The 15,814-nt window shown below is 34.8% G+C and overlaps 1 protein-coding gene across 3 annotated transcripts in view; it reads left to right on the forward strand.

Moving 5' to 3' along the window:
• Window positions 1-413: 413 nt before the first annotated feature.
• Window positions 414-15,814, forward strand: part of ken (ken and barbie) — a 29,097-nt gene continuing 13,696 nt past the window's right edge. The window contains exon 1 of one of the 3 annotated variants that reach the window (XM_053756388.1): window positions 414-548. Coding sequence is in view for 2 of the 3 variants with exons in the window: in XM_053756373.2 (XP_053612348.1) it covers window positions 4,147-4,217 (71 nt within the window). In the remaining variant the exon portion in view is untranslated. Of the gene's footprint in view, window positions 549-3,112; window positions 4,218-15,814 lie in introns of those variants that run through there. The other 2 variants (XM_053756373.2, XM_053756382.2) reach the window with 2 other exon arrangements.

The following is a 15,814-nucleotide window of genomic DNA, read 5'->3' on the forward strand; positions in this document are numbered from 1 at the left end:
ACGTATGTGCGTCGGAGTGTCCACGTGTGTACTAGGCGCCGGGGAGGACGCCGGGAGTGGCGGGAAGCGACCTTGACGTGTTGCGAGGAGTGAATCACAGCAGCGAAAGTGGGAGAAATGTGCCGCGCCCCGCGCCCGCCGCTCACTTTTACTTTCCAGTGTGGCGCAACCGACGGCGGCGCCGCGAACGCGCGCGCCACTTGCCCGGCGCCCGCGGCCCGCAGCGCCGTCGCGCCGTAGCCCGCCCGAGCTCTCCCCGCGAACCACCGCGCCAGTGACTGTGTCCGGATTACAGTGCTATCAGTGCATCCCTGGATTGAGTTACAGAGTTTCAGTGAACGTGGCGAAAGTCGAAACCGGGTCGCCGATAAGCGTTGTGCAACTGACGCGCGGAACTCGCGCGCGGCCTCGCACTCTCCCGGAGGAAGCGTGTCGCAAGCGGGGAAGTGGCGCAAGCGCCGGGAAGCCGGAGCGTGCGCCTCTGCGCACACCTACACCCTGGATTGCTCTAGCGATACCGTCGGATTTTCATCTCCTGTAGCCCCGCGGTAAGACGCGTCCAACTCCAGGACGCTCCCAAATCCATTCTCATTACAGTATGCTCTCCAGCTCCGGCCATCGGTTAGGATCTCGGCTTGGGAACGACAAACTAGTATCTCTTCCATCCTGTACGGATCTAATCATAGGGAGAACGCGGTGAAGGGGACTATCGTCACCAACACACTCATAGCGCACAATTGGCGTCACCGCCGACTGAACTTCACTTCAGGTGTCGGAAACGCAACGAATAAAGAAGTGAAATATCCAAGGACAATACAACTTTCAACTGATTTCGCGCGCTGCCGACAATAAAAACTTCGTAACGCCTGCGCAACCTCTCGGTCTCACCGTCGATGTCTGCGCGAGCGAGACGCGTCGAGCACTTTCAACGCTGTTACAAAACCTGCGGCATGTCGAATTTTCTTTCGAAAGTTTGATAGAAATTTGATTGAAAAGACTTTGATGATGAAATCTTTAATCGAGTTTTTGCCATTAAACTAGTGATGTTGTGTCCTAAGATGATATTGCTTGAGAGCGTTCTGTACATTAGTTGAAACCTTGCAGCCTCCGTGACCACGGCTATACGGTCATTGAGTTGGTACCATTACCAGCAGCACGTTTCACGCAACTGTCATCATTAAGTAGAACTGAAAGGAACATGGCCCAAGGCCAGTTGGATAACGAATTTTCGTTTAATATTAATAAATGGCAGCCACGGTCGATCGTGACGGCTCCAATGGCATTAGATGCGGATGCATTGCCATCTACCATCGCACTGACACAGCTTTTTCGCTTTTTCACGCGGTTTAGGTATTATTTAGATAGCCGAAACCAATCGTAATAGAACAAGATAAAACCGTTGCCAATTTGCTAGTCAATTTCATTGATTCGACAATTTGATTAGACATTTGCAAAACGAACAATTCTCTAATACCTTTTCTTAAAACTACCTAACTATATTACTTATTGATATTATCTTAGCGTATTAACTCTCTAAATTGTGGGCGTTATTAATAATAGGATAAGTGATTTATGATTAAGATAGTGATTAGGCAGTGACAAAAGTACAATGCATGCGCGACTTTCACCAAGAGAAATGACTCGAAAGTTTCTGCGCAGCAATAAGAAATCTTGCTTGCAACCTCATCCTGATTTCACACTCAAATTTTTTGACCTTTAAACCAGATCATTTAAAACTTTTTGCATAAGTTCATAGATGAATCATCGTGGGTTTCTCAGTACGCTCTCAAGTACGCTCGTAAACACTAATGTTTCAGTTTTTGCAAAAATAAGTCCGTCGAAGAAAACTTTGTTCTCTTCACATATATTAAAAGAAACCAATGTGTCTAGTACCTAATTAAGTTAGGTATGCCTTTATTCAAATTTTTTTAAGTTGTCTTGTCAAAATTCATTCATGTTAAAAAATCGATGATTGTTTGAGTACGTTCACTCGTGTCGTGTACGTCAATAATTTGTATAAGATTACACAACTGATTCACAGAAACAATGTGAGAGAGTTCCGAGATTATATATAGTCATGCATTTAGTCGATACCTTTTGGTTCTATAAAAAAATCTAATCGATAATTATTTGAAATCATACGTGTATCAAACGTGTCATAATTTGCCTTCATCTAAGTACTTAGTCTATTGACAAATGTTTCGAGACACTCCAACCTTCTAGCGCATTAAATAGTCCATTGTTTTGCAATACATGTGAAAAGCTAACTATCATAATGAATAGACAATTACATTCTACAACACCTAAAATAGGAGTTTTGTAATCTTTAACTGATACTATAGTTCCGAGGTGAACTCAAATAAAATCTCTAAACTAATTTAAATTTATTTAATTAAAATTATATTTTAAAAAAATATAATGACTTATTATTAAATAATATAATAAAATGAAAGATATTCTGAATTACAAAATAAAGGTTAAATAAGAAACATGAAATTAAGTAAAGCTTTGAGGATGTAATTAAAGTAATTCTCACAGTAGCAGATTGTTTATGTAAGCGTGTAAGAAGGCGTTCAGATGAAATTCGCAAGTTATCCAACGCATTCATTAGACAATGCCACTGAGGAAATGAAAGTGAAATGCGTTACGTTATGGAAACGGAACGGGCTGCGACTGAGACGCTTAACAAGATAAAACTCTTAATTGAGCAACACGCTAAACCTTTCATGTTCCACATTTCTTGTATGTAGTAGATTTATATTTATCTTTTGTGTCGTTTTCCATAAGTAAAAACTTTATATATTATATAAAAACATAGTAGATTTAAACACATAGTCGACTAAATTAGCATGCTGTCACTTATCACATCGCTTCTTTTTAATGTTTCTAGAAATCGATCGCGTCACGATCATATTGCTAGGAACTAGTGATTTCCTTATATACTTGGGTTTTTCTAGATTTTTAGTATTATAATAAAAACATCTGAGAAACACTGTAGTGAGACTGAGAATGTTTGTATTAAATTAGAATTGTTTGTCTATGGTCTTCTCATTAGCGTTCTATTAATTTTATGCAGCGGTAAAATTAGTATCATCCCATTTTATAGTGCCTTTACAACAACGCAAATTAAACTGGCTATGATAAAAAACAAAATCACTTAACATAAACACCGTATAAACTTTTACGACCAAAACAATGATTACAGCAGTTCCATTAGGCATTGCCATTCCTATGGGCCTGCTCCGTCGATTAAGAAATATACCATTAATGTACCCACTAATGACCTAGTTTCCGACACTATCTCAAACTACTTCAGCTGCCTAAATTGCGCCACAATTTTCATTTCTCACTGATCACCCACGCTAAATACGTGTCAAATTGCTAATTCCATTATCAACTTTCGTTGCATCATCGTCGCCACTGTAATTATATTGTTTGTCCGACTGACTACCGCGTGTTATAACAATAAAAGCTAACTGCTTTACTAATTAACCATTAAAATAATTAATATTTGCTCTCAACCTACTATTCAGAACTATGAACAGATTGAAAATAAGCACGCTATATGGAATCATCGTTTAATCTGTTGAAGTCGTCAAGTAGGTAACAGCGGCGTAGGCGATGGCGGTACACATTGCAACGTGCCGATTCATATCCAAGGTCTTTCCTAGTGGAAGAGAACGGAGTTTCCTGCGACCGCCTATCTCTCGGCACACACCGACATTCGCACGTGCACGCACACGCGCCCACGTGTCGTTCTTTGTGTTCAATTCAATCTTTGCTAGCTACCGTGCCGAGGCATCTTCTTTTTGTGCCGTCCACGGGCATTTGAAGTTTGAGCCTCTGAGCGCTTCATTATATAGGCGACAGGCGATCCGCGCGCCTCGCAGTTACTGTGTCACTAGAGCTGCCGGCGCGAGAGGTGGCCTGGCCTGCAAGGACTGTGCCGCGCCGCCAACCTTTTTTTCTGTGCGTGCGATGTTTTCACTTTCGTCATTTTGACCGGGCCAGTTTGATTTGACGTCGCTCGCGCACGGACGTGCCTAGGATCGGCGGGACGTTGTGGTTATCCTGTGATCGCTGGTGCCGGATTGTTTGTTTATTTGAGATATTTTGTGCGAAACATGGCTGTGATATAGTGCTAATATGTTCGACACGAACGTCTTTTTGAATTTCTACAATGAGATTGCTAACAGAAGTGCACTACAGTTGGCAAGGTAAGTTAGGTTGTTTGTTTACAAGTTTTGATTTTGGGATGTGCATCTTTGGGATGTGGCGTGGGAGGTCGTATGGTTTGGACGGTGGGATGGTCGGCCAACCTTGTGTTTAATGAACGCACTATTCGCCGCTTCGTCCGCCTGTCGCCTTCGCCTCTGGGCCTCGTTCGAAGAGGTTAATAGGTTCACATTAGATGGTGGTTTGCGAAATCGACGGAGCTGCGACTGCGCGGGCGCTTTTCCACGCTTCGTTTCGCGCGCAATTATCACAATTAGGTATATGAATTATCAAAGTTTATTGATAGCCGACTTTCTTGTAAAATATATAATGAATCGTAATTTTAATTATTATATTAATACACATAACAAAAATGTTCAGCACTCCTTAAACTTTTTCAAATGTTTGTCTTCAAACTCGTGGATAATATGTTAATATACATCCTGTAGCTACTGCGTTCACAACAACATATTCCATTCGATGTACAAAAGAATATGCGTAGTAAAATCAAAATAAGTTAAAAAGATATTACCTAGGTATCCGTTGTTTAATATTATGATGCCATTAATACTAACATTACTATAAATAGGTATAATAGAATTGAATAATATTTTTTGATAATAGATTTTACATTTGAGAATTCAACGTCCAAATAAAAAGCAGGTACCTATGATGATTTTAGTTTTATCTACAAAACTGTAAAACAAAACCGCTCAGAAAATCCGGTCACTTAGATACGACCTAAGTGCAATTTGTAGAGAAACTCGAAAAAATCCGAACATTAGATAAAAATAATAAAAGATAAATTACGCAATACTGTTTGATTAGATGAAGCGATAAAACAATTGTGTCGATGCTCGTTTTGTACACAGTGAAAACGACCAAGGGGCCAACCCAATGTGTTGATAGTTCAGACCATTTTACCACGACGAACTAAAACAACATATAAAATAATACATTTAAAAATAAATATTTTTATTAAAAACCAAATTAAAACTAAAATGGTTTGCTTTTGCCTAATTACAAACTGGCCACAAACATTTCAAACCACGATAAATTTCAAAAAGAGAATATTCAAAGACATGCATAGAAATATTTAATTAGCAATTATCATGACAACAAAATAGGATTACTCGTTAAATTGAGGAATATTATTTATGATTGTGAAACCTACATCCATATTAAACAGTTAATCTCCACAAATACAAAACTATTAACATTCGTGAAGGTTGATCAGAGAAAATTTAATTTCCATTCTCAAAAAAATTTACACAAATACGCCTGTAGTGTCAAGGCTCAAGCGGATGCTTATTTCAAGTTTAAATTAACTCATTTAATATTACGTACATGCCTATTTTAATTTTAAGAACAATATTTGAATTCGGAATAAATTTGATTTAGTTCTATCATTAAACTCTTGTGAGAATTATTGAGATATATGTTGTATTGTAATGTAATATGGTTTAATGTTGATTAATTGATTAAAAAATATTTAAAACTGGCTTTAATTGTCCATTTTCATGATTTTTTTTTCTATTGTTCTTTCTCATTATGTATCATTTACTAGATGTAAATGCATGATGATTATAAAAAACAGATAACTAATTTCTATGTCCTCATTGCTGATATAAAATAGGACAAAATAGAATATGTAGGCTTTAAACAAACACTTCAATAATTACTCGGGAATGTTAAATACATAAAATTTATTTAACGTGTTAAAAGAAAATTTTAACAGTTAATATCTAACAAATTAATCGAACAATTTCCAACTTTATCACAACCATATCAACAACCTTCACCAACTGATTAACAACACGAATTGTATTCGCCGATAACACTAAACTAAACTCACTTGATAAGATTTTTGATTTTTAACGATAAAAATAAACTGAGTTTATCTTTTTTATCATTTCACCAGTGAAACACACGATTATCTTAATCCGACAAGGCAAATACAAGCGCCGTTGGTGAATTGTAATCTACAATATATCGAAATTGGTAAATTGGAAATTTATATTTGAAAAAAAAATACTGAAAGATATATATTAAAAGCTTATTTGCAATTGATTATGATTAAATGTACAGCTAAATAAAGAAGAAAAAAACCTAGCTTTAAAAAAAATTTAATGTCTAATATTAATGTATATTTCATATGTAATTTATTTTAATGGTCAAATTAATAACGCCAGAAATCATGTTCCTTGATCATATTAGCCATTCATCTGTATTTACTTCTATGAAATATATTGTATGTGATATAATACTTTTATTAAATATTATTACTCAATAAAATTTATATGTTATTTACCATCACAATCAGCTACAAATATTGTCCGTCCTAATCCATTTCGCATTATAAGCACAATAACCTTTAATTAGTCTAAGAATAAGGGCCCCTTTATCTCTTACACGCGTCGCAAACCCAATTCTTTCCTAATTAGAACAGCGTAATAGTTTAAGATACTATATACATTTTGAGCGAATGAATGAACATTTATTGTCAAAAATTAAAAAATATATATAAAAAATTAATTCAAATAAAATTACTAACGAAGACAAGAGAATCGAAAATACAAAAGTAAAAAAAAATAAAAGTATACATCTATTATAGCCAAACATATGGCACTTTTGCTTTGAACAATATCGTTCTTCAAAAAAACAGCACACATTGAAACATGTTTCTTTCAAACAATAAATAAACGGCAGTAAACATCGAAATGTCCAAGACTATCGAGAAATCGTAGTACAAACCTAAAACTATGCAGACTTTATTGCAATTTATTGTGCTACAAACATACAATTACGGTGTCCATAGCTGCAACAATATAATTATTCCTCGCCACGTCAACGGCTCATATTTCCAGGAAAAATTATGCCATTGCCATGAATTTGTCATTAGTATTGCTTCTGGGTCGTGTCGAGATGGTAAATTATGTATCAATTTTCAACACAATTACAATAAAAATTGAATTATCCAATTACCGTCTTGTCAGATCTGCGTAATTTCTAATTGGAAATGCAAAACCAATTTTTAGTTTCAACAATACTTACCCAAAATTAGTTATCAATTTTTTCTCTACTGTTGACAATACATTTATTATTCTTTATTTCAAACAAACAAAATATTTGGAAATTGAAACTGTCTTATACTGATTTAAAGAATTTTTTGTTGGTTTTAATTTGCTTACCAATTTCATGTTCTTCATTTCCAACATCTGTAATAATTGCCATCCAAATCAAACATTCTGCAATCAAATTTTAACATTCTTTGTTTTTCCTAGCACCATATCAATACCAATATTATTATATTCATCGTACTGGCTCTTGGTTTGAACAATGACTAAATGTATGGAATGTTTGTTAAAAAACACTAGTCGTTCCATGAACCTAGCGGAATGATAACAAGTACCAAGTACGTGATTTGTACAAAGACTGAAACTAGGTTTACAACATAGAAACAAATATAACAACTAATTCCTCAATGTAAGTGCGCTGTCGCAATCGCTTACTCCTGCCGAACGTTTCTTGGAAAAACGAATTTAGCCGACAGTCAGCAGCGAAAATTGCAGCATATCCGATGTCCAAGCGTTTGCTTCATTCTACCATAACATTGAATTTAAATTCTCTATCATTTTCGGGGCAAAAGCATCACGATCAACTACGTGGTCAAGAGAAAAGGTATTAACATCTTTTCCTTAATTTGTAATTATTATTTAATCACATTTTAATGTATCCTTGCCACCCGAATATGACGGCCGGTGTCCGACTATTAACACACTTAACGAGTTCCAATTCAATTAGGATTCAGTAGACTCCGCGGTTTCTTCAATGACATTCGATTCTTAATGTTTTGCTTATAAAAGGTTAACTACCTTAAATGAAAACACGGAGGTGATACTTTTAATTTGAAAGGTAAAATTATTTCAAGGTTAAGCTGACCTTGCTATTTTAGGTGTCATAAATGTATAGAAAGGTTTGTGGCAAAATGCGGTTGGAGTCCGGACAAAGGAGTGTTTGTGTTCGTCATAAAAATTTTGTATGGTCGCTGCCAAAATGACTCTGAGCCCTTTCTTGTTCCCGTCCACGGTACAAATTACCGAAGGACGTTCGAACTGGGTCACTTCGGAAATAGTTTATTGTTATCGGCTAGTCGGCGCACACGCAACACGCACACATGACCCGCTTCCACACATAGCATTTTCAAATGCTCACACACACTGCCTCACGATTCAATTAGGGTTCATCCTTTACGGCTCACTGGATTCCTCGTTCGTACCAGTTCACCTTCGTATACACGAAACCACTCCATCGATGGGTGCGGTGTATCATCTAACGACTTCCGCTCTCGTACAAAAATCAAGAACTTACTTTCCTAAGGCCGCCGAGTCAATAAAATTAAAAAGTCGTCAGATTTAATCTTTTTATATTATAATATAAATTTAATGTCCTTACTAGATTTAAAGGCCGAATGTTTTGGCCTATTAGTTTTATTACGTAGTTACCCTTGCGTTGAGAATTTGATATGTCTAATATTCTTTCAATAGCCCTTCCTCCACACGCAATTTCATAATTATGAAATATAAGATAAGATCTATTGTTATTAATCGATATCCGTCATCATTTTACTTAAGATTTACAGCTTGTGGAATAAAGACATCGCATATATAAAGCATCAACAACCTTGACCAAGCTTGTAAATTAAATTATAGTCAATTGTCACGCGTAATAAAAATTCTCATCTGTAAATTGTGATTGTTTGGTATTTTATAGGCAATTCCACTAGAAGCAACCAGTTGTAAAATAAGTTACAGACCTCAAGGCTTTCGAACAACAACGCATACATGAGCGCAAATAATGAATAGAAGTAAGTACTAGATAACGCACAGAAGTATCAATTAGGTGCTAGCACATAGAGTGAGCAAATCTGCCTTCACATCCGGAGTAGGGCGACACGACGACGCAGTTAGTGTGAGTGACGCACACTCTCACGAATTTCCCGCAAACCCCTCCTCTGTGTTTAACTCTTGCGCACGTGTGAAAAATACATGCAAGCCTACACAGTCTACATGTTCAGATCCCGTAACTCGGATTCTAAATTCTAATCTTCTCCTATACAGCCTTGGATAATGTCTAAATAATATAATTAGCATAGGTCCTATGTAAAAAATACTCAACATATTAAAGATACTAAATATTGTACTAGGCTTTTCGTACATCCTTAATATTTATGTAGATTTTAAAATTTCAAATTTATTTTTGATAATATTTCATTAACCAATTCTTCTTTGTCACCAGTTTTTCAATATTGTGTTGTTTAAAACTATTTGTCTATTACTGTATGACGTATGTTAGTTATATTAGAAAAATAAAATAAAAATATAGTAAAATTACATCGTAGCGAATGATGTCATGTCAGTGAAACAAATCGTGAACGAAACCGCACGTTTACTCCGATATATTTTTAGCCAAGTGCGATCGTACGGATAGGTCAGTTCACACTACGTAGAAATGGCAACGTTTCGCAATTTGCTGTCATATAATTACTGTCAATGATCTTGGCTAATAATCTACTACTAACAAATTCACAATTAATAAATTTTAACCTATCGTTGCCTTTCTTGAAGAAAATAAAGATTTTTGATAACTGCCGACTACATTTGTATTCTATTATTCACAAATTGTTATAATAATATTCCATGGAATTAATGCAATATTCTCCGCTATTAAAAAAGTCAAGGCTAAAAAACATTTGTGAATCACATTTCAAAATTTAAAGAATGATTCATGTGTTGAAAGACAAACACTGTCTATTTTTATTTCATTTTCAATCCATTATTTCGGACACGCATTTTTTCATTACGTTTTGATGACGATGAGTATTACCTGCATCATTTTCAGCCAAATAATAGAAAACCACGTCGGAAATAAAATATGGATACTGTATTGTTTTTATATGTGTAACAATGAGTCAAATCTTCTCGGTAAACTTAATCATCTGTAATGGTTTATGTGTGTATGTACTCTTAGGTTTTTCATTGTTAAAACAAATGTCAAAGAAAGTTGATTCATGTGCAAGCACTTTCCGTGCAAATATTTGTGTTTAAACAGTAACACGTCTCAATCCCTTACGGAGAAGGCAGAGCTAAGAATTGCGTAATTCGAAGGCTAGGTTTAGCTGTATGGCGGGCCTGTTGGCGGGAATTGAGATTGATGCTGCTAGCCTTTGAGAAGAATATCCAATTTATAGCATTTTCCCTATACGAGAAGTGAAGGACTAGAACATTCCATGTCCTTTCCCAGATCAACATGGAACCCTATTTTTATAAATAAATAAAGATAGAAACACTAAGGTAATATGACTATACGAACTTTTTCCTAAAGTAGGTGCTTGTGAACTGAATCCTGAAAATACCTATTCGAAAAAATATGCTTCCGTGAAAATCTTACCAAATTTCAACAATATTCACCCCATTACATATAGTATGCGTGATTGAGTAAATCATTTGTATATCCTCTGTTGCATATAGAACACGTTTCTTATAGATTATTATGTTTTCAAGACTATATATCATTATCTACCTACTCTTTTCTGCATTCTCAATGGATTTTACCGAGTTGATAATACTATAAATTTTCATTACGTGTCTATGTTTCCTTATTGCATTAGCTATAAAATTATATGCAGTATAGTCCACTATATAATAAATTACAGATCTAGAGGTATTTCCATTAACACTAACAATTCTATTTTGATTTTCTGTATTATGTTATATTTAAGTCTTTATTGCAAATACCATTTACGATGTAACTATATATAACGAACTGCAAAGTTAGACCAAACGCGACAACATTCAATAGATTTCTTTGAGAAAATTTTACACACTCTCTCTTTAATATTTAGTTTATATTTTTAGTAGTATTTATACTTTTAATTATAACGACATTTTGTATGTGCTAAGAAGAACACGGTTTCTTTTTGGTTTCATATTTTTTTTGTATTTAGCACATGGAAAAAAATATTTTCAATTTGACTTGATGGCAACTAATTCTATTAGGGCGATTCTTGTTACATACTTCGGTCGCTTCACGACCACAGGGTCACTTACACATAATTAAACAAAAAAGGTTCGAAAAAGGGACATAGCAATGTCCCGATAATATATAATTTATTTAGTCATAAAAACACATACAAATTTACAGACTATGTACACCCAAAACATCCATTTGTTAGTCAGGGTTAACAAACAATGTCATGAAGTACATAAAACTAATTAATTACATAATAAAATTAAAAGAAATCATACAATAAAAAAAATCGAGTTTAAATAAGTCAAAACATTATGTAGTTAAATGTTGAAAGGGCGAAAGTTTAAAAACACTAGAGAACTAATCTACATTACACTACAAATATAATTAAAATAATAAGTAAATAATAATCAAATAATTAATTATAATATAAATCTAATAACTGGAGAAAAACAAAATGAAATATAATTTGAATAATTACTTAGGATAAGTTTGTTCCTTAGTAAATAACTTAATAGCATCAAAAAAACTTGTAAAATTCCTATATATTAAGAACTAATCTACATTACACTCCAATTTACATATCATTTCTAAATAAATTCAGTAAAGTCCCATAGCCACCGTCACCATCATCGGCGCCTGCGCCCATGCACATCCTCGACCCGATTCACAGTTGTGCAACAGTATGTTATCTCTCCAAATTATCACATCTCACTTGAAATCTCCCACGTTTGCCTTCATTAAGAGAAATATAACAATCGCATTAATTTTTCACATAACCAGTGTCCGAATTTAATTAAAGTAATTATGTATAACAATCTCAGAAATGAGACTAAAATTTGTAATTAAACTCTTTCTAGACGTTTTATGATGTAAAGTGCATGCAGGTAGAACTTAAGGTTGTTCCTAAAACATTAAATTTTTTTGCGTTCCAATTAAAATAACTCATAATTTTATTGCGCGCTGACCTAATTTATGTGTATTAGATCTTTTTAAAAACGTTTGTATTACTTAAATTACCAACATCACAAATATTAATTTATTGTAATGATTATTTTTTGTAATAATTTCATTAGACCGGATCTGAAAAGAAATGGCATAAATTAAATTAATAATTTTATCTAATAATATCACCCTAGGCCTCATTTATCCATCAGACTAGATTATTAACAATAAAAAAATAATAAATGTTTGCATACGGTAACGATATCGTAATTTGTTAGACGATATATTGACGTTGACGGAAGCAGTGACAATGAGATCTGACACGAAATAAATCGAGGCTTATCTCTCGCACCCGCACGTTGTATTTACTCTGTGATAACTCCAAAATTGGGACAAAGATTGCGGTGTGCAGGTTTGCCGCAAATTACCACACTATCCTAATACTAAACCACCTCCTGTACTTTTAACAACACATACACATAATAAAATTCATCACAAATCTACTTTAATCACCTCATCTGCGACATAACTTAATATACGACATAATTTAATTTTTATTTTATTATATATTTTACTAACACTAGATTATAAGGATACTTTTGTTACTTACACATATGGATCTATGGTCTGAAATAAACGTTTATTATTATGTATCTCCTTTTAAAAATTCACGGCACTAAGTCCGGTCCTTTTGCATGCCCTTTGGAGAGTTTTGATGTTGTGTAAGTCTCCCGCCAAAACCCGCTCGCGGATATACCAATAAAATGATATGCCCATGAGCAGGTCTCGGCGGGAGTTTGAACTATTGCAGAATAATGGATAGAAATACTGGTCTATAGAATAGAATGAAATTAGGATGGACTCAGAAAGGGCTATTGCAAAGAGTTCGGTCACCTGCCATAATCATGATAACTAAGTGGCAGGTGGTGACTCGCCGCTCACTGGATGGGCCCCTCAAATCAGTCGTCGCAATTGGCGACAAAGGGGCAACATTGGCGTGGGCGGCTAAGGGTGTAGAGAGGTGAGTCTGCGGGGCGCGAAATCATGGTGATCCAGTCAGACGCCCCCGGCGTTATGACATTTTACAATTCCACCCTTCGAGCATATAGCTCTCGCGACTACACCCTGGCCGGCCGGTGAAGGCAAGCCAGAGGTAGGGGTCCTGTTACCTCTCGGTTTCCACTCCGACATTGGGGAAGGAAGGCGGAGGTGAGGAACAGGGGCCTCCCCTGGGAGCACTCAGGTCCGTGGAGTCGCTATTCCCCAACAGCTCGCCACAAGCTGCCCTGCGGACTTATTATTATTATTATAACTTTTTATTGATTGTACAATTTTTACGCAGAAGTTGATGATAAAATCTCGTGAATTCGAGAGGTGACTAAAATTTGTACAAGAAGATTTTTGGGTGATGACTGTATCAATATCATTTATATGGGTTTCACCTTTGGGTTAGAAAAATCGGAAATTCCTTTTTAGTAAGTAGATGCAAATATTAAAATGGATAGGTCTCTTTCTTATTTATTCAATCGAAATATTTCACAAGAATTACATATTAATGCCTTCCATAAACAGTGAGACGTTATCTGGATTTAGTTGATTTTTATATTTTCTTTACTTGGAGACTTAAATGAAAATCTGCATAAATTCATCCGATAACATTATGGTTTCGGTTTAAAACATAAATGCGATACTTTAGTTGTAATAAAATTAAATTTTAACAAAGATAATAATCTGAAAGTAAAAGGAGAAAGACTGAAAGGCCATCCAGATAACACAGAAAAAGAATAAACCTTCGATATTCATCACCTTGGTAAAGATAAGGAAGTAAAAGTCGTCTTTAAAATTTAAACCATTTTCAAGAAACAAATGTTTGCTGAACCGTAGACTTGTAAATAAAATTTCTGAGATAACAACATACGGGATGTATGTGTAATAATAAACTTATATTGCACTTTTTAATTTCTTTATATGTCAATAAATGAATGATGTAATTCAAAGAAAATACGATACACACGTATGTAACTACATATTTGACAAAGTAAAATTCCAAAGTGACTTATGAAAGATACTTTTACTATATATTTTTATCGAAATGATCAGGAGGTGGACAACACACTTCCTTGGCTAGAATAATTTCTATCATATGATTAAAGAAGAGAAAATATTATCTAAAAGGACATATAAACAGAAGCAAACAGGAGTTTAATAATAAGATTGTGTCTATCACAGCACAGCTCACAGCATTAAATGGCCAAATCATTATAGTCACAAGTCCTCCTTGAACACATGTCTGCGAAAGTTTCTATAGAAAACTACGTAATAGCACCGCGGCTAATTCGCACTATTCGCGTCATGCTGTTTTCCTCAATGTGCTTTATGATTTACACATTTACGCTATGTTTTCGAACGGCGAAGTTTTCCGTCAACCTTGAACCGGCTCAAAAACTCTAAATAAATACTGTCTAACAGAACCAGTCTCAACATCGTACATTTTTAACAAAACACCATTTTTGTAGTCTCAGTAGAATAGTAGGTAATTTAATTTCATTGGAAAAAACAAAACTGGCTGGTTTTATAGTTTCATGGTAAATGACTTTGAATTGATGGCTCACCTCACAATTTAAATATATTCTCATCACAAATAACAGCAACACATATCATACCCGATATTATATAGAATGTAATTCTAGTTTAAATTTTAACATTAGGAAATTAAAAGCAACGCATTATAGCAATAAAAGTTCTAATAACTGCAATAACAGACAAAGAAAATGTAATTGTAATTATTTTCCTATATAAAAAGAAATATTATATCGCGAACATAGACAATAAAAATGAAAAGCCAATTCCAGTTACCAAAGAGTTTTGTTGTTAGATGAAGAATTGTCCTAAATCATGAAAAAAAAAATACAAGCAAAAGATTCTCCTTTCTCTAAAGAAGCCCAAAAGTGTTATAAGTCAAAATCAAAACAGTCGAAATATCACGTAACAGTGATGGACATAAATGCGAGGAAATCAAAACTGAGTCGCTACACGTTACGTGGTTCAGTTACGTAAAACCTTTCGTATACTTTCTCTGTGGGCAAAATTTAGCGTCCACGATTATGTAACACGAAATGGCAGCAACTAAATTTCATCATTTCGACAACGCGGAGAAGATCGTGGCTTCGTATATGGAAGTGAGCGCCGATGATGAAATAAGAAATGTGACTGTGCTTCCATATTTTGCTGTGCGATTGTCGAAATTGTGTACATGTTTGACAATACAAATTTATTTTTTGTTGACGTCAAATTTATGTTTAACACCGCTTAAAAGCGACGCCACAAACTGTGTTTTAAGTTGTAACTTTTATGACAACTAGAAGTGAATGTTTTTCACTTGCGACTAGGATGATCAAATTTAATTGAATATTTTTATATGTTGTGATCATCGAGTTAAGCTGTACTTCTCAGGATTCTAATAAATATTATGTTTTAATTACAGGTTGTAACAGCAATAATTTAATTGTACTCTTGAAATATTCAGTACGAATAGGCAGAATATTTATTGCTACCAGCTAAGGTTAATTATGTAAAGCTATGACAATTAATAATGTCTTAGAGACAACAAAACTAGAAACCGGTC

This window comes from Plodia interpunctella, chromosome 2 (genome assembly GCF_027563975.2).
Source record: "Plodia interpunctella isolate USDA-ARS_2022_Savannah chromosome 2, ilPloInte3.2, whole genome shotgun sequence".
Taxonomy (NCBI): Eukaryota; Metazoa; Arthropoda; class Insecta; order Lepidoptera; family Pyralidae; genus Plodia; species Plodia interpunctella.